The sequence below is a fragment of the Labeo rohita genome, chromosome 5 (assembly GCF_022985175.1).
Source record: "Labeo rohita strain BAU-BD-2019 chromosome 5, IGBB_LRoh.1.0, whole genome shotgun sequence".
Classification (NCBI taxonomy): Eukaryota; Metazoa; Chordata; class Actinopteri; order Cypriniformes; family Cyprinidae; genus Labeo; species Labeo rohita.
The window spans coordinates 27,558,519-27,578,884 of record NC_066873.1 but is presented as its reverse complement, the minus strand read 5'-3'; the positions used below and the strand labels follow the sequence as shown (position 1 = coordinate 27,578,884).

The 20,366-nt window shown below is 36.0% G+C and overlaps 1 protein-coding gene across 2 annotated transcripts; it reads right to left on the bottom strand.

Moving 5' to 3' along the window:
• Positions 1 to 821: 821 nt before the first annotated feature.
• p2rx1 (purinergic receptor P2X, ligand-gated ion channel, 1) lies at positions 822 to 19,082 on the bottom strand. Of its 2 annotated transcripts, none has more exons than XM_051110401.1 (13): positions 18,711 to 19,082; positions 15,298 to 15,442; positions 11,567 to 11,638; positions 8,205 to 8,283; positions 6,384 to 6,471; positions 4,500 to 4,580; positions 4,072 to 4,213; positions 3,268 to 3,413; positions 2,856 to 2,946; positions 2,709 to 2,774; positions 1,661 to 1,756; positions 1,030 to 1,074; positions 822 to 921 (listed from the first exon to the last, which is right to left on the bottom strand). In XM_051110401.1, exons 1-13 carry the CDS (start codon positions 18,854 to 18,856, stop codon positions 916 to 918), a joined length of 1,203 nt encoding a protein of 400 aa, XP_050966358.1. In that variant the 5' UTR covers positions 18,857 to 19,082; the 3' UTR covers positions 822 to 915. The 2 variants fall into 2 exon arrangements, with proteins under 2 accessions (XP_050966358.1, XP_050966359.1); XM_051110402.1 differs by having other exon boundaries at positions 8,217 to 8,283.
• Between the last annotated feature and the right edge of the window lie 1,284 nt (positions 19,083 to 20,366).

Here is a 20,366-nt window from a genome sequence, read left to right as displayed (position 1 = left end):
AATTATGTGTAAATTTTTGTTACGAAAGCGAACGTCTCGTTTAACCATGGGTACTATAGTTAAACCATGGTAACCACAAATTAACCATGGTTTTGCTGTACCAACCATAGCATTTGCAGTAAAACTGTGGTTATACAAATGGTAACCAATATGCCAAAAAACATGGTTACTACACTTTCACTACAATAAAACCATGGTTAATTTTCATAGATGAGTGGTCGGAATGAGTAGTCATTATTTGAGATATAGTTGACCATTAAAATCAGGTAGTCCAGAAGGCTGTGTACTATTTATAAAATAAAAGACTTTTGACCAGCATCCTACAATATGTTTCTTGGCTCAGTGTTTTGTGAATGAGCTAAAATGAAAACTAAAGACCTAAATCACCCATCAGTCTGTCTTTTAGAGCTAAACCTATGGTTCACTGACTGTCAAAAGTTTATTTCACACAAAACTTAGAGGCTCACAGTTTTATTTGCTACAAAAACAACGACAACAAAAACCTATAAAAAAAACACCAGTAAAAAATGTTTTAAGGTATACAGGATACAGTATCCAGAGCTGTATATGGGTGAAATATCCAGACATTACATAGTAATTGCCAAAAACGTCATGAACCTCGTAAAGACCTCAAAACCCTCACACAGTTGTGCATTTTTACAGTTCTGAGCCTCTCAATATGAACACATCCAGTGGATAGTTATGTCTTAAATTAAATAACAGTGATTCTTTCCTCAGTAGTTGGGAATGAAATGTCATTTAGAAAGGAAAAGTGATGTCTGACAATTCTGTGTCAAGTCTCCCAGCCGTCTTACTTAAGCTCCAGTGTTGAGGTGTTGTTTTTTTTTTTGTTGCTCTCTCTCTCTCTCTTTCTCTTCAGTGCAATAGTCAGTCGTCATGGCAGCCGTCCTGACTTCACTCCTGTGCACAGCAAAGATCTGAATTACTGTGACCACAACTAAAATTGAAAAGTTGTTTATGAAGATACGCTACAATTCCACAAGGCTCTGCGACTGAATGGTACATTACCTTCTGTAGATCTTTTTCTGTCTGTGACTGGGGCAAGGTTGGCGTCTGTGGAAGGGCAAAGACATATCTGAGATCATTTCCCATGCTCCTATCAAACCCCAATGTTTTTCTTCCTCAGAAAGCTGCTAGAGTGGGAGTCCTTGAGGTTAAGATATGTCCTTACTTTCCTTTTCTTACAAGAGACAAGTATGGTCAATGTGCTTCGTTGCTAGGGTAACTATCGCTGCAGAGATGTCTACAGGAAGCCGTGGTGTTGCATGGACTTGAATGCAATAGTCTTGCATACTGCCCACGTGCATACAGATCAAAAGTAAGATACTTGCTGACGCATATGCGGTTATACTTCTCCCTCGGACGTGCTTTGGATATCTGAATTATACTTAAATCCTGGATGTTTCCATAATGTCACTAAGGGAATGTTGCTTAATGTAAATGTTTGGAAACAGCGTTGCATCTGCATCTGCTCAAGCAACAGTTTTTACATGGTACCTAAATATGTATCTCTGCTGCCATCTTGTGTTTTGGTAGTGAACTAGCATTAGCTCTCATAGACACACCAGCAATTACTAGGACAAGTTCAACTCAGATTAAATATTTAATTCCTTTAATTGATTTTAAAAACAGCACTCACCTCTTCCGGGATTTCTGTATGCTTGAACTTCATGTTTTTGTAGAAATCTCTCTTTGGAACTAAATATAGGAGGAGCAAATCGCACACAACGGTTGCCTTAAACAACAAACGAGAACAAATATTAGTTTATTTCAATAAGATGAAAAGCACTTAGGGGTTATTCTGAGTACAAAGTGTGGTTTAACGGCTAAGTGTAGGCTAATCTAATCTGATGAATTAATATTTTTGTATCAATTTCAAGTTAGTCACCAACAATCATTGAGTCATTAACATTATGTGTCTGAGCTTTAGAGTATATATAAATATAAATAATTAAAAATGTTTCTTGAGCGCCAGATCAGCAAATTAGAATGATTTCTGAAGGATCATGTGACACTGAAGACAGGAATAAGGGCTGCTGAAAATTCTGATTTGCCATCACAGGAATAAATCATACAATTATGTGACACTGGACCACAAAACCAGTCATAAGGGTAAACTGTTTGAAACTGAATTATTTTATTTTTTCTAAAAGCTGAATAAATACATTTTCCATTGGTGTATGGTTTGTATGTAGACAATATTTGGTCAAGAAAAAACTAAGTAAAACTAAGAAGTTCTACTAACTAAGAAGATCATACTAATCAGAAATTAAGTTTTGATATATTTACAGTAGGACATTCACAAAATATCTTCATGGAACATGATCTTTACTTAATATCCTAATGATTTTTGGCATAAAAGAAAAAAACGATCATTTCAACCCATACAATGTATTTTTGGCTATTGCTGGAAATATACACATGCTACTTAAGACTGTTTTTGTGGTCCAAGGTCACATACTAAAATCACTGATCTAAAAGAGATCATTAAATATATCAGTGATTAAAATCATTTTCACAATATTACTGCTTCTACTGTATTTTTGATCAAATAATTGCATCAAATAATTGCAAATAATCAAATTACTGTCCCAGAACGCTAGTGTATTTGTGGCCAGAGAGTACCATTGTGGACTAATAAGAATCTCTTTATATAAGTATATAAGTTTATTCTCTGTGACGCTCACCACTCCAAAGATTCCTACGCCTGAGCCTATGGCGGTCAGCGTTGGGATGATATCAAATTTTCCTGCCTGCAAGGAACAATTGAAAACAAATGAAAATGTGCATGTTCTAGAATTTCTCTGTGAATGATCCATAAAAAATAAGTTTACCCGTCCATGAACAATGATGTCTATCCGTACACCATACACCTTCATTAGTGTTCTCATCTCCACCCCATTCTCCATATAATATTTAGCGTATCTGAAACAGTATCACATAGTAGTTCTAGTAGTGAATTCACTTAATATATTCTTAAAGTTCTTCAAAACTATTATTAATGAATTCTTTTACAAAATCCATCAAAGCTCACAGGCTCAGAAATAATACAGTACAGCACCACTGACCTTTTCTCAGTTTAGCTGTGATTTTATTTTTAAAGGAACATGAATATTGACCAAGTGATTATGCAAATAGTCATTTTCCTTGTCTCCTTTATAGTTCTGCTTGCATAGAACCGCAGAGTAGTCTAATAAAAAAGTTTGCTCTTTTCACAAGATAAATGGGTTAAACTTTCCTACCCACCTAAAATTGTATCCCAATGATGGTTTCTCCTTTTCGTCATTTTTCCCTGTTCCATAAAGACCATAGAATTCATACTTTGGTTTGCAGTGTTTGATACTCAGGTCCAGATTGCAGTCCCAGTCAATGAGGACTCCTATAGCACCACCCTAACACATCACACAGGACATATCATCAGGATTATCATCCCATGTTTCTGTGATCTTCCCCAGATTTTAATAATTCATTATAATATTCTTGTAAACTTATTATACATATAATAATGAGGGAAAACGAGCATGGGCTCCTTGGGGTTATGGAAGCTTGTTTCCAAATCAGATATAAAATTAAATGTAATTTTGTGTTAAAGTTTTATCTCATGTGAGATAAAAAGTCACAATTCTACAATAAAAAGTTACTATAGTGAGAAGTCACAATTGTAAGATACAGCTGGAATTTATAAAAAATAAAGTCACAATTGCAAAATGTAAAGTTGTAAACACTGTATGACAAATTCACATTTATGGAACAAAATGTGAAAGTGTTGTTGACTTCTTTTACTTATTATTGTTACTTATTTTACTGCCATTCAAAAATTCCCTTGGAACCCCCAGAGCCAACTGTAGCCTAGAAATTGTCATCATGATTCAAGTTTGTAAACCGTAAAATTTAGTATATCATCCGATTGGAAATTATATTACAAAATCAATTTGACATATTAGAATGTTTTGAATCCAAAACATTGTGTTTAAAGAACAAGTATCACTAGTAGTGTGAGTGAGTGTGAGTGGGTGTGTGTATTTACAATCATTAATGACAAAAGCCTACCGCATAAGCTATCTCTGTGAAGTTGAACCCGGAACGCTCAACAATGTCTCCCAGTCTGAAGATAGGACACAGTGGATCAGTCTTGGGATGAAACAAACAGGTATTGATGTAATTCTGATCCACACTCTCCACCAGGTTACTCCTAGAGAGAAAAAAAAAGAGTAGGGAGGACTTTCATTTGTTAGACAAAACTGATAAACCTGAATGTTTTAAACTTGGCAGAACTGGAGCTTCTTAATTTCAGCTTTGGTTTAAGTTGTTAAATGTGTACTTTCTTTTTTGAGTTTGAGATGAATCAATAAATGCAGACTTTCTTTAGTACCACAATGGTTTAATGGGACAAAAAAAGACAAAAGTCTTGTTTACTCTCTAAATGTACTTTTTTTAGGCTTTACCACAAGGAACGTTTAGAAATGAAAGCATTTTACCTTACTACATCGAACTGGCGAAAGGTAATGGAGTTTTTGATGAACAGTGTATAGTTTTCTGCTGTCAGCAGGATTGCAGGCCTGCAGAGAAACATGAGAGGGACAAAACAAAGTTAAGTGGATGAGATAAAGACTGTGGGTTGATTCAAAAAACAGTTTGAATGCAATCTTTAGTCAAGCCATTCAGGAATGGTGAGTTTGCTTCTTTTTTTAAAAAAACAGCATTAAACAATTCAATGTGGTTAAACTGTAACTGTTATAAATCCGATTCCGGTCATTCCTCCCACTCACCACCAGAGTGCTCCATCACCACTCTGACTGTTTCTAGTTTGACTGCATTTCCCAGAAACCCCTGCCTAGGAAACAATTAAGAACTCCTCCCATTGTCAGTCAGGGGTACTATAAATGCTGCACTCTTGCTTTCATTCGGGGCTGAGTATTTAATGTTTATTTCTAGCCATCCTAGTTTCTGTGTTTCTTCCCAAGTTTTCTTTGTTTCCTAGTTTTGCCCTGCCTATGTTTTGCCTTGGACTGTCTATTTTTTTATTGATTGATTACTGTCTGCCCTGACCACTGCTTGTTTGTGAATTACTCTTTTGCCTTGCCTCTGCCGTTGTTGTTTGCTGGTGTTTTGATCCTGACTATTTTGACTAAGCTCTGGATTAATGCTTTCATTTGGATCCTCAACTCCTTTGTTATGCTCCCCAACGTTACAGAATACCCACACCTGGTAACCTGGAGGGGAATGTATCTTTAGTTTAAGGGACCTTATGGACTATGATCTTTATGCTCCTTTCATTGTGGGAGAAGCAGATGACTGTGTTAAACCCTAAGGAATTTTTTAGGGGGTGGGGGGCAACATCAGCAAGCTCCAGCGGCAGCGGAGCTGGACCCATTATGGCCACCATTCTTGTTCAGTGGTCCCCACATCAGAGTCTCTTCCCAAGATGGCCGCCAGTGTGTGTTCAGTGTGTGTTTGCGGATCTTGGAAGAAAGATGCACAAGTCTGGGATCGCAGTCAGTCAGCAATATACTTTTCCTTAGTAATATGGAGTAAGCAATGCAAGGCCCAGTAATCACATTAATTTGTTTGTTAAGTAGGCTACGTTATTTATTTAGTTAGTATTATTTTGCAGTAGCCCATGTTTAAAAACTGAGTTGCCGCTAGTTGTGGTTTTGTTTTAACTGTTAATGTTTATAATGCTAAAATGCCCAATGTTTTTGTCACATGGGGTGCTTAGGTTTAGCATCTTATTTAAACTCAATCATGTTTAAAGCCTGTTATTCTAGGCGTTAACTTGAACGAATAGTTAGTCTGAGTATTTGTGTGACATTTTTTGTGTGAAAGAAAGTCCGCGGGAGTGGGCGGGAGCGGGTTTAAGAAAACAGTCCCACGCAGGGCTCTACTCATAAGCTTGTTCCAGTCCACGAGTGTGCTCCAGAGCCCGGTCCAGTCCTTGAATCTGCTTAGGAACCACTTGTGGACTCCTCCCATTCTCAGTCAGGAGGACTATAAATGTTACACTTTTGCTCTTGTTTCCTAGTTTCCTAGTTTTGCCCTTCATATGTTTTGCCTTGGACTGTCTATCTTGTTTTTAATCGATTATTGCCTGCCCTGACCATTGCCTGTTTTGTGAATTACTTTTTTGCTTTGCCTCTACCAGTGTTGTTTGCTAGAGTTTTGACCCTGACTGTTTTGACTAAGCCCTGGACTAAAGCTTGCATTTAGATCCTCAACTCCCACTGTCATGCTTCCCCACGTTACAATAACACATTGCTGGTCTATTGATCTTTTTTGGTGGGCTTATAACTGAAAAAAGTCAGTTTACACCCAATGTGACTGATTCAATTAATCAACAACAATAATAAAATAAGCATTCATACTTTGGAATGTCAGTGTCGTTTTCAACAGGACACCAGGAGTAGATCTCACATGTACTGGTATTTTGTACACACTTGCCTGTCATGTGCCCTAAGAGAGACAGAGACAGTAGAAAAACTTTGGTGTTGATCAGAACAGACTGAAACAAAAATGCAGTCAAATGCCCTTTGTGAAAATGCTTACTTTTTGCATTTTTGTAATTTAATACAGATTTACATTTAACCTTACATTTACATGTATACAAATATCTCCAGGTTTCCAGACATATTTTTCATATTTAAAGTATAAAATTTGTTGCTACAGTACTGGGTAGAAGATTGTCAGACAGCGTGAAGAGCAATAAGATAAAATCAAATACATTTGTGCGATTCATGCACATCTATTCCTATTAGTAACTGACTGTGAGGAGCTGCCATGGCTTTAATGTTACTAAATTAACTTTTCTCCGAATTAATGAGCATGAAGGACTCTATTCTATCAGGATTCTATCAGTCCAGTTATTTAGGAATGCTTTCATCAGATTGCGTTTGGTCATATGTTTGTAATTTCAGTCTGACTCTATTGACATTGCCAGGAACATTCACATTCACACACTGAACTTGCTTTGACAAACTTTTGTATAACTATTAAAATACACTTAGCATAACTATAAAATATGACACATCCCTTGTGTCACAGAATATTAAATATATATCAGAAACATGATACAATAAGCATGAAATGATATGCAGTCTGAAGCATGGCATAAACAACAAGAAGGCTGTGTGTTTCCAAGGAAAACAACTGTAAATTTTACCCTGAGTTCACAGAGTCCATATTGTAACGAGATTAAGGAAACTATTTGTTGCATGGTAAAGTTTGTTGGAGGTTTGTGCCAGCTGCCCATGACTGGAAGTCAGGGCACTTTGAATGACTGCAATGTGAGATAGTGCTGTTTACTTACGCCTGTTTCCCTGGAGTAAATCGTTCTGCTATGCTGCATGTGAAACAGTCAATATTTGAGTGTATGTGTCACAATATCAGTCAATAACGTGGGCTTGATAGTATTTATTTATTTATTTTTAATCAGCTTTTCGTTCAGTGTTAGCTGTTGGTGTTCCTATAGGGTTTAATGCCAACTACTACTACAAAGCTCTGCCAATCCTAATGATATCAAAAAAGTTTAATTTGACATTAATTCATGTATGTTTGGATAGCAGGAATAATTTTGTGTAGCTCCTGTTATAAATTATCACATAAAATACTGGAATATGAAAAAAAAAATAGGTATTCAGTATCATAAACATGTTGCTGCCATGTTAATTAGTATTAATTTAAAACGGGCAAACCAGCTATATAGAAACTGCTAGTCACACCAAGTAATCTGAATCTGGATAAGAGCCCTGTGGGAATTACAGATATCAGTGAGCATGGGGTAAAATTCATCAAAGATGTGGAAAGCTAAGAAAAAAGCCATAGAGCATGAGAGCAAAGCATGTTAGTCATGAATGTTTGTGACTTACAGAGACGACAGCATGGATGATGTGCAGGTTTGCCATTTAAGAGAGTGAGAGTTCATTAGGCCCCCTTTGATTAGAGCTGAAATCAAATGCTTACGTGCAAGTGCACAAATTTTCTTAGCCCATGATTCATTTGAATTCTGCGGTTCATATCTCAGACCGCTGGTGCACTGATTTAGTTACCAGTCATGGTCAAAGGGATTATTCAATGCCCATGAAAAAACACTCAGTAAGTGAGTTCCTCTGCCCCTGGCTGCAAGTGATGTGAAGTTAGTCTGCTGCACCGGTGCCTTCTGTCGGAACAATGAATGGTTAAATCTTTACCATTTCCCGTACGTTTGTATTTGCCCTCATCGCAGTCCTTGTCCGAAGTGCAGTTGTTCTTGATCTTCTTATCTAGCAACTGACATACACACAGAAAAGGAAACACTTTATTAGGGTTTAATTAAGCCCCAATTGGCTTGTTGAAAATAGGCAAATGTGAGATCCAAACGAGACAGGATGCACAGGCGAGGCACAATAACCACAAAACCCAATTCTTGAGACTCATTTGTATAAGCAAAGAGCGTTGCAGGTAGGGCAATAAAGTCAAATAGAGTCAAGTGAAAGACAAATAAGACTGAGGTAAGCCAAGAGCAGGAAAATGAATGAAGAGATAGTACAGGAAGTCCATGTTACTTCGCTGAAAAGTACAAACAGATTGTATAATCAAACACAGGTTATATGTGCTTGCCAAGTTTATCTGGGAAATAAGTGACACTTTCTGTTTCTTTTTAGGATAATAAGGATAATAATTCTCTTTCCGTATTCCTTTAATACATGTCATTTGAGATTTAAATAAACCTTGGATGGTTGACAATCAACCACACAGTAAAAAAACGTCTATGCCCTACATGTATTAAGGACTGTTAGAAGTGCTAAAATTACTTGTACATTGCATTTTTTGTAAAAAAATCATTAAAGGAGAAGTTTGAAGCCGCAGTTTAAATGCGGCTTCAAACAATCCCAAATGCGGTTGTAAACGATTCCAGCCGAGGAAGAAGGGTCTAGCGAAAGAATGGGTTATTTTCATTAAAAAAATACAATTGAAATACTTTTTAATCTCAAACGCTCATCTTGTCTTGCTCTCCCTGAACTCTGTGTATTCTGTTTTAAGACAGTTAGGGTATGTCGACAAACTCCAATCGTATTTTCTCCCTCAACTTCAAGAATCATTTCAAAATCATCCTACAGAAGTACCGACACAGTCATTGCAAAGTGAACATGCAAAGAAGATCAAACACCCTTAACAAAAACAGTAAAAGCGATATAGGGCGATTTCGAAGTTGAGGGAACATGAGATGGAAGTTTTTCAACATACACTAACTCTCATAAACCGGAACAAAACAGTCCAGGCAGAGTAACACAAGATGAGTGTTAGGCATTAAAAAGTACATAAATTGTATTATTTTTATTAAAATAACCGATCGTTACGTTAGATCTTCTTTCTCGGCTGGGATCGTTTACAGCCGCATTTGGGATTATTTGAAGCTGCGCTTAAACTGCATTTTTGAAGTTCAAAATCGGGGCACCATAGAAGTCCATTATATGGAGAAAAGTGCAGAAATGTTTTCCTCAAAAAACATAATTTCTTTGCGACTGAAAAAAGAAAGACATAAACATCTTGGATGACAAGGGGGTGAGTACATTATATGTGAATCTTCGTTTTGGAAGTGGACTTCTTTAATTTTAATATTATACTAAATCAATTTAGCTTTTGGCTTAGATAAACACTAGAGAATTGTAGAGAACTATTTTGTATTTTATACATTTGAATTAACAATGCAATAAATCTAGTGATAAAAACGCATTAATGAAATGTAAAAAAACTGATCGTCTTTGTACAGTATTTTAGCATTTACAAAAAACATTCTAATGAACAGAACAACCAAAAGTGCAAGCTGACATGCATACGTTTAACTGATTCAAAAGCAATAACTAAAATGTTTTTTAACTGTGCAAGATGCTAAAATATGAGACTGCATTTTAAATGAAATTTATATGGAACAGATTTCTGTTCTTTTATAAATAGTACAATTCCTTATTATATGGGACAGTTTTGACTAATATGTAGTTTGCAACCCTAGCCCCGGTTTCACAGACAAGGCTTAAGCCTAGTTCCAGACTAAAATGTAGTCTGTTTCTGTCAGGGTTTAGACATTGTTTTCCATGTTTTTGCCCCAGCCTTAGTTCCTGTTCTCCTTATATGGTTATTTTCCTGTTCTTGTTAAGTTAATTGAGAGATTCCCTATACCTGTTGTGTTAATTAATCCTGTGTATATTATGCTGCGTTCATGTACTCCTGGGACGTTCGTACAAGTTGACAAGTTGTCATTACGATGTCAGGTGCGTTCAAGTCACTTTGGTCGGAACAAGATGGCAATTTACCTTTTCTACATAAACTTCAATGATTTTTTAAACTCTGCATCTACAAAATGATGAATAAAGAATGTGCATCATTGTGTTTTTGCTTTTTTCTGTTTTTATTGAATTTATGAAGGTGATGTGAACTGCATCATTACATATGGTAATCTATGGTAATTATAAAATAATATAATATTTTGTATATGTAACTTATATAGTTTTATTGCACATTACAAAAAATAATAATTTTATTCATTTCAACAAATTTACCGTCAGTACAGACACTGCATATGTATTGTCTTTAGCTGCATCCATTGCATCCCACACGTTTTTTTCACTGACACGCCCCCAACTCTGAAACTTGGGGCTTAAAGAAAATGTAAAGTTTCCCACTCGTAATAACAACTTTGTGGTGGCGTTCATGTGCAAAAGTTCCTGCCTGTTCAGTTTCCCTTCATCTGATCTTAGTGTTCTTTTGTTGTACATGCGTTGACCTGCCCCTGTTTTTGGATTTTCCTTGCTGTACCTTTATTAAAGACTGTTTATGTTGAACTCCGTGTCTCCTGCATCCTCCAACAATGTACATCCTGACCGTTTCAACTAAAAGAAACTTGCACTGACTGATCTTAAACTATATCAGTGACTTTGTTTTGTCTCAAGATGCACACCAGTAATGTTTTTTTTTTTTTGTCACATTTATAACAATTTCTTAAATGTCCTAATTGAACTACAGTATGGCCTAATCCTGGCTAAGTCTAAGCCATGTCTGTGAAACCAGGCCTAGGTGTGTGATGTCTTTAAACAAACTGGCTAAATTTATGCCTCATTTAAACTGCCACGCAAATGACGCACATGGCTTTAATAAAGCAAATAAATAAAAGAAACAGAGGTAATTATGCCCGTTCAAACTAAACATTATTTGTAAATTGAATGATGAATGCAAAAAAAAAAAAAAGTTATTGATTTGAACGCAGTTCTCCATGCACAATAAAAGAAATCTGCACTACAGGTTTTTAATTAATTTGAATTAATTTAATTTGCATTAGGTTTTAGTTTGGTCTCGAGCCAGGGCTGCCTGGTGGCCCTCAAAAAAAAAAAAAACACTGCATGACGCCCCTTACCCCTTGTTTCTGAGAAACCGGCGACTATTTTTTAACTGGGAGGGAAGATGGTCAGGATATGACTCATATAGAGATCAGAGAGAAGGAAACAAACAATTATGAGAGTTACAATTCCGAAAGCCAGTAGAGGTGAGAGAAGAAAAGAAAGACAGATTTACCTACCTCAGGACATTTTCCCTGTTTCTGTCCCACAGTGACAATGTAGTTCGTCATCACAACAAAAGATGAGTCACCCTGAAAATCGTAACAGAAAAGACTTGAAGGGTTAAACATGACTATATGAAATTTCAATCTCTAGGTTCAAACCAGCATGCGGATGGCTAGAGAATAGAGCCAGAGTGCCATGTTGAATTTACAGTACATCCTTTGTCTTTTTGGTGATACAGTGCCTGTGCTTGCAAAGACTTCAGGCTACTTTTTTGACACCCCTGCGTGACTTGATGAATGTCCTTTTCTGAAACCAAAACCTAAACCCAAAAACAGACCTCCAAAAACCCCTCACTGTACATTTGGTTGAGTATTAAAAGCTTGATGTACACTGTTTAAAGATAGACATGGCTATATTTTTAGTTCACACCAGTGAGGCAGCTGTGTTTAAGGCTAAATCTAAAAGGGTTTTTCACAAATAGTTTGTTTGAAAAGAAGCAAACCCAGTTCACTTAAAGTGAACCAGTCGAAAGTATTGGGTATATATTTGTGCACTAACCACGGGACTATCGGCACCGCACTGAACAAATTTGGTGTTGATCTGTTTAAATCTCTAGGAGTTCATTTAAATAAAACACCTGAAAATGGCAAAAACGGAACAAAACTTGCTGAGAAAATTAAAAATAACCAACTTCCTGTTGGATTTCGGACTTCGTACCAGGGAACTTTTTTTGTAGGTATTCTGTGCTGGGGTCCTTATAAAATAGGCCTACTAATAATAAACTATACCAATAGATAAAAAAACAAATACAAATTGAAACACAAACAGACCCACAAACGAATGAAGTGGTCTGTGTATGGTTTGCTTTTGAATCATCTGAATCAAGGGTCTGAGATCACGATTTACTCACATGTACGAGCTGAACCATTACCAGAGCAGTTGGATGGCTCAAACAAACTAGTTGTGAAAACACTGTAAGGTTTAACCTAGGGATGTTAACCGATGACCGTTTGACCGGTGGTTGACCGTATCAACGTTAACCGGTCAAAGTTGTCGGTAGTCGGTTAAAAAAAAAAGTGATATCTAAATTAGGCTATTATAGACAGTGGACTATACGCTACTACAGTTAGCCATCTCATTCCTCATCTTTTTGTGTTAAGTGAACAAATTATCCCTCACACTCAATTTTTCATAACTCGCCTGTTTGTACTTAATAAACCAATAAAAACATTTGGCGCGAGGTCACAGCGTTTGGGTTCGCGCGCTCACAAGGTTTGCGAAAAGTAAAGGCAACAGGCTAAAACACTCGAGGTTAGAGCGGCGTCTCTTCGGAGCTGTCATTTTCTTAAATGAGCCGTGGCAATGTTTCAGATGAGCTTCTAACCTAGACAAACGCCTTTATTTTCAAAGCGATCACCTTGTACCCAAACCATTTGAAACTAAGGAGCCATTTGTCCTACGATTACATACAACAAGCTCTTCGGCGCCGCGTTTGCGGGACTCATGTTTCGCGCTGTAGGGGATTTTAAAAAAGTGACGTGAGTGGCAGTGTGTGTGTGTGTGTGTGCGGGAGGCAGAGCGGCAGAGAGATGCGACAGAGTTGCGAAATTGCAGGCGCGGCTCGAAATGGCTGTTATTTCAAATAGCGTACCATATTTTAAACTAATCGGTTAACCGGTTTCAACCGGCTAATGAGGCTCGGTGGTCGGTCAAGAAATTGTTTAGTTTTCGCCATCCCTAGTTTAACCTCAGCCTCAGTTTCCTGAATTGAAATGGTAAGTAACACAAATGTATTTGTGCAGAATCCTAGAGTTCAGAAATCATTCTAATATGCTGATTATCAACGTTGAAAAGCTGTTGTGCTTAGTCTTTTTTGTGGAAACTGTGATACATTTTTTTCAGCATTTTTGATGAATGAAAAGTTTAAAATATAACAATTGATTTAATATAGACATAACATTATAAATGTCTTTACCATCACTCTTTATCAATTTCATTTATTCTTCCTGAATAAAATATAAAATCCTTAAAGGAGAAGTCCACTTCCAGAACAACAATTTACAGATAATGTACTCACCCTCTTGTCATCCAAGATGTTCATGTCTTTCTTTCTTTAGTCGTAAAGAAATTGTGTTTTTTGAGGAAAACATTTCAGGATTTCCGTCCATATAATGGACTGATATGGTGCCCCGAGTTTGAACTTCCAAAATGCAGTTTAAATGTGGCTTCAAACAATCCCAAATGTGGTTGTAAACGATCCCAGCCGAGGAAGAGGGTCTTATCTAGCAAAACGATCAGTTATTTTAATTAAAAAAACATAACTTAAATAAGTAATCTCAAACTCTCGTCTTGTCTCGCTCTCCCTGAACTCTGTGTGTTCTGGCTCAAGACAGGGTATGTTGATATAGGACGATTTTGAAGTTGAGGGAAAAAGAGAGTTTTTCGACATACCCTAACTGTCTTGAGGCAGAATACACAGAGTTCAGGGACAGTAAGACAAGACAAGCGTTTGATGTTAAAAAGTATATAAATTGTATTATTTTTATGAAAATAACCAATCGTTTTGCTTCCCTTCTTCCTCGGCTGGGATCGTTTACAACCCCATTTGCGATCTCTGAAGCCGCATTTAAACTGCATTTTGGAAGTTCAAACTCGGGGCACCATATCAGTACATTACATGAAGAAAAATCCTGAAATGTTTTCCTCAAAATCATAATTTCTTTACTAGTAAAGAAAAAAAGACATCAACATCTTGGATGACAAGGGGGTGAGTACATTATCTGTAAATTGTTGTTCTGGAAGTGGACTTCTACTTTAATACAGGAAAAAAAAAATGGTATTTTGAATGTGGTTTGGGTGAATTCTATGTTGTGGGAACCACTGTGAGGGAAACAGCTTAGAAATCGTACTAAATTATGTTTTTTTGTTTTGTTTTTGTTTTTGTTTTTATGTAGAAAGTTTTCTGTAAGGGCTGTGTTTAGAGTTAGGGGATAGAAGATACATTTTGTACAGTATTAAAAATTATGTCTTTGGAAAGTCTCCGTAAAAACATGAAAACCAAATTTGTGTGCGTGCTGATATTTGTTATGGTGATGAACTTTTTGATGTTTGCTTTTTAGATGATAATATTATTTGACTGTATCAAGAAGCTCCTGGAGCCACTCCTTTGATTGCTGAGTGAATGACGTATTTACTTCTGTCAACAGTGTGTCTGTTTCTTATTACACTGTGTGCCTTCTGCGAAATAAGGTCATATTCTGAAACTGCTGCAGGCTGTTTGCATAACATAAATAATGCTAGACATTTCAATTATTTATTTTAAAAATTTGAATAATCTACAGTGTCATATTGTTTAAAGTATTTACTTTAATTAAATTACCATTACCCTTATAAATAGTCACAATATAGATGTTTACTTGTCGTGACAATGTCAGGATTTTTTCAGTCAGAGTGAGAATAAACTGCATGTGACTGCAGATGTTTACACATTAAAAGTATATTTGTCTGTGATTAGGCCCAATGCACAGCCATAATGACTCATATACCATTATAAGGACGTTTAAACTCAGGAAGTATAATCTGAAATTTACTGGTTGGGCAATTACCCAGTGACCCAGATATCCGCATTCAAATACATATTTCTTCATTTTTGAAATAATAATACTAAAACTTAAAAAAAAAATACTTATACATATGTATTCTGAGGTTTTTAGTTCTGAGGCCAAAATGAGGAGACGCAACCTACCTGTTCAGGAAAAACATAATCGGCTGCATCCCATATCCTCTCCTTTCCGCTGATATTTGTGAAGGACACTCCCTTCATCTTGGTGAAGACGGAGCCAATGGCAGTATCTACTGTCTGGTAGCCTTTCTCATACATGAACACCCACCTAATAGAAGCAAAAAACAATTCATCAGCTGATCTGCTATAATCAAGCTGGAGTCTGTAGACTGCTAAAGTTATTTAGAATCTTTTTTTTCATGTCTTTTTGTGTATTTATTTACTAAATCATACATTAGAGCTATTAGAGCTCTAGAGCTATTAGAGCTTTTTTTCATATTGTATGATTTGATTCATTACCATAAATACTAAATTACCAAAAAAAAGTGTCTGCATGCTTTTACAAATATATATCAGAGTGAGAAAATGCTTTACTCCAGGTATGTTTACACATATGAGGCATTTGTTATGGTGACAAAAGCTTCCACAGAACAAACAGAATGACAGTGACAAGACAAGAGAGATAATAAAAACAACAAAAATAGCATAAGTAAATAGGAAATAGCAATATACAAATATTTCATAAACACTTTTACAATAAGGTTCATTAGTTAACATTAGTTAACTACTTTAGTTATGAATTAATGAACAATACTTCTACAGGATTTATTAATCTTAGTTAACGTTATTGTCAACATTTACTAATGCATTAATACAATCAAAAGTTGTGCTTATTAACATTAGTTAATGCACTGTTGTAATATACTAATATTAACAAAGATTAATAACTACTGTAATAAATATATTGTTCATTGTTTGTTCATGTTGGTTAGTACTAATAACTAATGGAACCTAATTGTAAAGTGTGTCCAATTTTTACAGTTGAGGTCAAAAGTTTACACCTCCCTTTCAGAATCATTAAAAGTGTTAATTATTTCACAAAAATAAGAGGGATCATACAAAATGCATGTTATTGTTTATTTAGTACTGACCTGAAAAAGATGTTTCACATAAAATATGTTTACATATAGTCCACAAGAGAAAGTTGAATTTATAAAAATTACACCATTCAAAAGTTTGCATCCCCTTGATTCTTAATACTGTGTTGTTACCTGAATGATCCACAGCTGTTTTTGTGTTTAGTGATAGTTGTTCATGTGTCCCTTGTTTGTCCTGAACAGTTAAATTGACTGCTGTTCTTCAAAAACAAATCTTCAGGCCCCACAAATTTTTCGGTTTTCCAGCATTTTTGTGTATTTGAACCCTTTCCAACAAAGACTGTATGATTTTGAGATCCACTGAGGACAACTGAGGGACTCATATGCAACTATTACAGAAGGTTCAAATGCTCACTGATGCATCAGAAGGAAAACTGATGCATTAAGAGCCGGGGGGTAAAAACTTTTGAACAGAATGAAGATGTGTACATTTTTTAATTTAATACTACCCTTCAGAGACTACAGAAGATAGTTACATGTTTCCCAGAAGACAAAATAAGTTCAATTTACCCTGATCTTCAAATTCAAAAAGAAAAATAATTAACATGTCTATATAGACTTTTCATAACAGCCATAAATGACATGAGAGCATATAAATAAAACCTAAAAATGACTGCAAATTAATCATTTTTACTAACCTAATTTTTGGATACATGGTTACGCACATATGAAATATTCCATCAGTCATGCTCATACAATTCCACTAACATATTTCTGTTTTTGACAATAAAGAAAATAATTTTATGATTATTTTCAGAAACATTGTGACTCATGCTGCAAAGCCATTCTTTCTCTCACAATTTGTCAATATTGAGCTTTTGTCAACAGAGATGTCAGTCAAAGCTGGTTTTCGATTTTAAATTCAATTTGGTCCTAATGCCTTTCACTCAGAACTGCTCTTAGTATCATTTTTATTGGTTACTGATTGACAGTAACAATACAAAATATACATTTCCTTATGATCTGCACTATTAAACTCGCACAGCAGTTGGAAAACGTTTAAATATCATAAGGCTATGTTTTATAGTTTGCATTTCAGAACATGTACGTGTGTTCATAAGCAGCTAGACCATCTTGTGTCATAAAAGTAGGATGAAGCAATAAGGTTTTGGCCTCATGCCCTCTGACAAGAAATGATAAACTGTATTCTTCCCTTTGAAGCATGACTCTCAGTCTATCATCTGACGCACCTAAAGATAACATACTGTGCCACACAGACCAATACTAATGCCATGTGGACCGTTTATCGACTTGATCCATTTGTGTTTCATTCAACTTACCTCACTAACAAGGAAAAACAACATCCACATAACAGATAACAGAAACACCATCCACTGTTAGCTGCACAAACACCAGCTACTGAAGGACGACATGTAGATTTATAGTGTTTGATGCTTTGTATACACAAACAAATACCTCTGTTAGCCTGCTGTCATTTGGACTAGACCTACATTTTATTCATTAAGAGTGGTCTGCTGATGTTCATTGATAAACAAAAGGGAGAGGGATAGGAGCAATACAACTCCTATGCTGTTCTATGACCACGGACATTACTGTAGTAAAATTATAGTTTATTACAGTGATATAACACCTTGTAGATATACCCAGTAAAATAGGAAACACTATAATACAGGCAGTTTGGCAATTGAGTTATTGCTCCAGTGGCTTTATATACTGCACAGTAGTCACTGATTTGAAGAAAAGCATAACACACTTATTGTACATTCATTTGGCTTCTTTAAATGCAAAATGTATTGCTTAGAGCTCACAAATGACAGCCACTGATGCTCAATGGGTTGCACAATACAGGTTTGAATTACTCAAGAGGAAATGCTTAACATTTGTCAGGACTTGTTGTAAAGGTTAACATCCAGGAAAGCCTGCTTTTTCTCCATGAATGACTACAGCATGACATTTTACCACTCAGATGAATGTTTGTTTTCATAAACATGTCTGTATGCGACACTCATATCACGAACATCGCGTAAGTGGATGTTTTACAAAGACGCCACGTACATCCAGTTATCTAATACATCCTGAGGAACAGCTGTTAGCTCTATGACTGGAGATGAGCTGTTGCTACATTATTGATGCTATAAACCATTAAATCTAAATCAGACACAATAAACAACAACAAAACATATGGACATTCTTTTAAGCAAATCAAGCTAACAACATAAATCTCAGCTTACTCAAATTTTCTCAGAAACATGTGTCATTTCTGAAACAATAACAGTTTGATGGTGTGCTGCCGGTTAGAGTAAGCAATGCATTTTCTTAAATGGTACATCAAGCACAAGGCTTGAGCCGTTAGTATGTTTGCATTCTGTACATTTTTTGCCCTTGTTGAAGCATGTGCTGTTTAGTTACTCATGCTCAGTGATTTTTTTATCTGCTTTCTGTTTCAGAATTTTTTTTCGAATAAAATAAATCTCTTACCCAATGATGTAGGCTAGAACACCCATTTGGATAATTCGGCACACAACTGCCACTCTTTTGTTCTTGACCAGAACCTGTCGAGGAGTTTCATATTCAAAGAAGAAGTTTGCAAAACTTTTCTGCATTTGAGACTTCATTGTTTTCATTGGAAGGAAAGAGTACAAAGATGTGTTATATCCTCTGCTCTGTCTTCACAAGCGTCTTGTTCACTGCTACGATGTCCTGGTAAGTACTGTAAGAGTGCTGTTATCTGACTTCCTTGCTTGCCTCAGCTTTATCTGTGTCTCTCTCTGACTTTTTTTTTCTTCTTAACCAAACACTACTCAAAGTAAACCGCCCACTTCACGTCGTCTTCATCCCTCTCCTCTTGTGACTGTATCACAAATTCATGTACAGGCGGATAAACTTCTTAAGGGAGGAGTAACAACTCAGTCCAATTGCAAATAAAGGCTTAATGTCCACCGCACATCTGTGACATGTCTGAAACAGCCTTCTCTCTCACTCTGTCTCTATCAGTACTTCTCATGCTTTCTTTGGCCACTGCCTTCCTGAATGACTGCTAAAGATAAAACCTATTTCATTTCACTGTATGTTCACACATATTCAGTTTCACAGGGAGATTCTTATAGATGTATGAAGCACCTCAGTTCCATTTACTTTATGCAGTTATGAGCCCATCAGACATCCAACCAGCCTTTGAAATATCCAGAGAGCTGTGGATCTGTGAGGAGCCAAAAATGCCTGCAGTGATGTGAAATTTCTTCATTCACGGGTTGAATACCATTAAGCGCAGACAGGGTTCTCCAGTGCACATACTGACAAATGTTCTCATGTAAATTGCTTAACAATATTGTTACACAGAATTTATTTTTCTCATGGTCAAAAAAGATGCAAATGATCAACCACAGTCAAACAGTGGTGGTTTACACAGTGTAATGTAATTCTTTCCTTACTTACTGGAGTATCAGAAGTAAAAACGGGTATTTTTCTCATCTCATTTGTCCGTTTTGATTGTCAAACTCCAGAAAAGACTGTGAAAAGCTTCAAAAACAAAAGCAAGAGTTTTATTTAGTTTGGGATATTTTAGATATCTGCATTTTTTATTTTGATTAATATTAAATAAATTGCATTGTATTTCATTTTTTTTAGGTATTGTTAAAATACCAGTCAAACATCTGTGACAACCCTGCTGAAATAAATAAATAAATAAATAAATAAATAAACATAAACCTTCACAGAATGTGTAATAGTTTTACTGGTTATAAAGGGAATTGTACTGGTTTTAATGGAAACTGCAATGGTCCCTGTTGGTCACTTCTGGTAATTTTTCACCTTCTACTGGTGGCTTGCTTATACCAATACATCCTAAAGGAATACAGTTGAAGTCAAAAGTGTACATACACCTTGCAGAATTTTTTATTTATTTTTGTCCTTGTTTGTTCTGAACAGTTAAGCTGCCTGCTGTTCTTCAGAAGAATCATTCAGGTCCCAAAAATTATTTGGTTTTTCAGCATTTTTGTGTATTTTAACCCTTTCCAACAATGACTGTATGATTTTGGGATTCATCTTTCCACACTGAGGACAACTGAGGGACTCATTTGCAACTATTACAGAAGTTTCAAACTCTCACCGATACATCAGAAGGAAAAACAATGC

Bases quoted from the DNA above. Each gene is read 5' to 3' on its own strand.
- p2rx1 (XM_051110401.1), bottom strand. From the start codon at position 18,856: ATGAAAACAATGAAGTCTCAAATGCAGAAAAGTTTTGCAAACTTCTTC. The intron at 4,581-6,383 runs GTATGAATGCTT...GTTTCTCTGCAG, and splicing joins AACGACACTGACATTCCAAA to GCCTGCAATCCTGCTGACAG. The intron at 2,775-2,855 runs GTAAACTTATTT...TGTTCCTTGCAG, and splicing joins ACATCATTGTTCATGGACGG to GCAGGAAAATTTGATATCAT.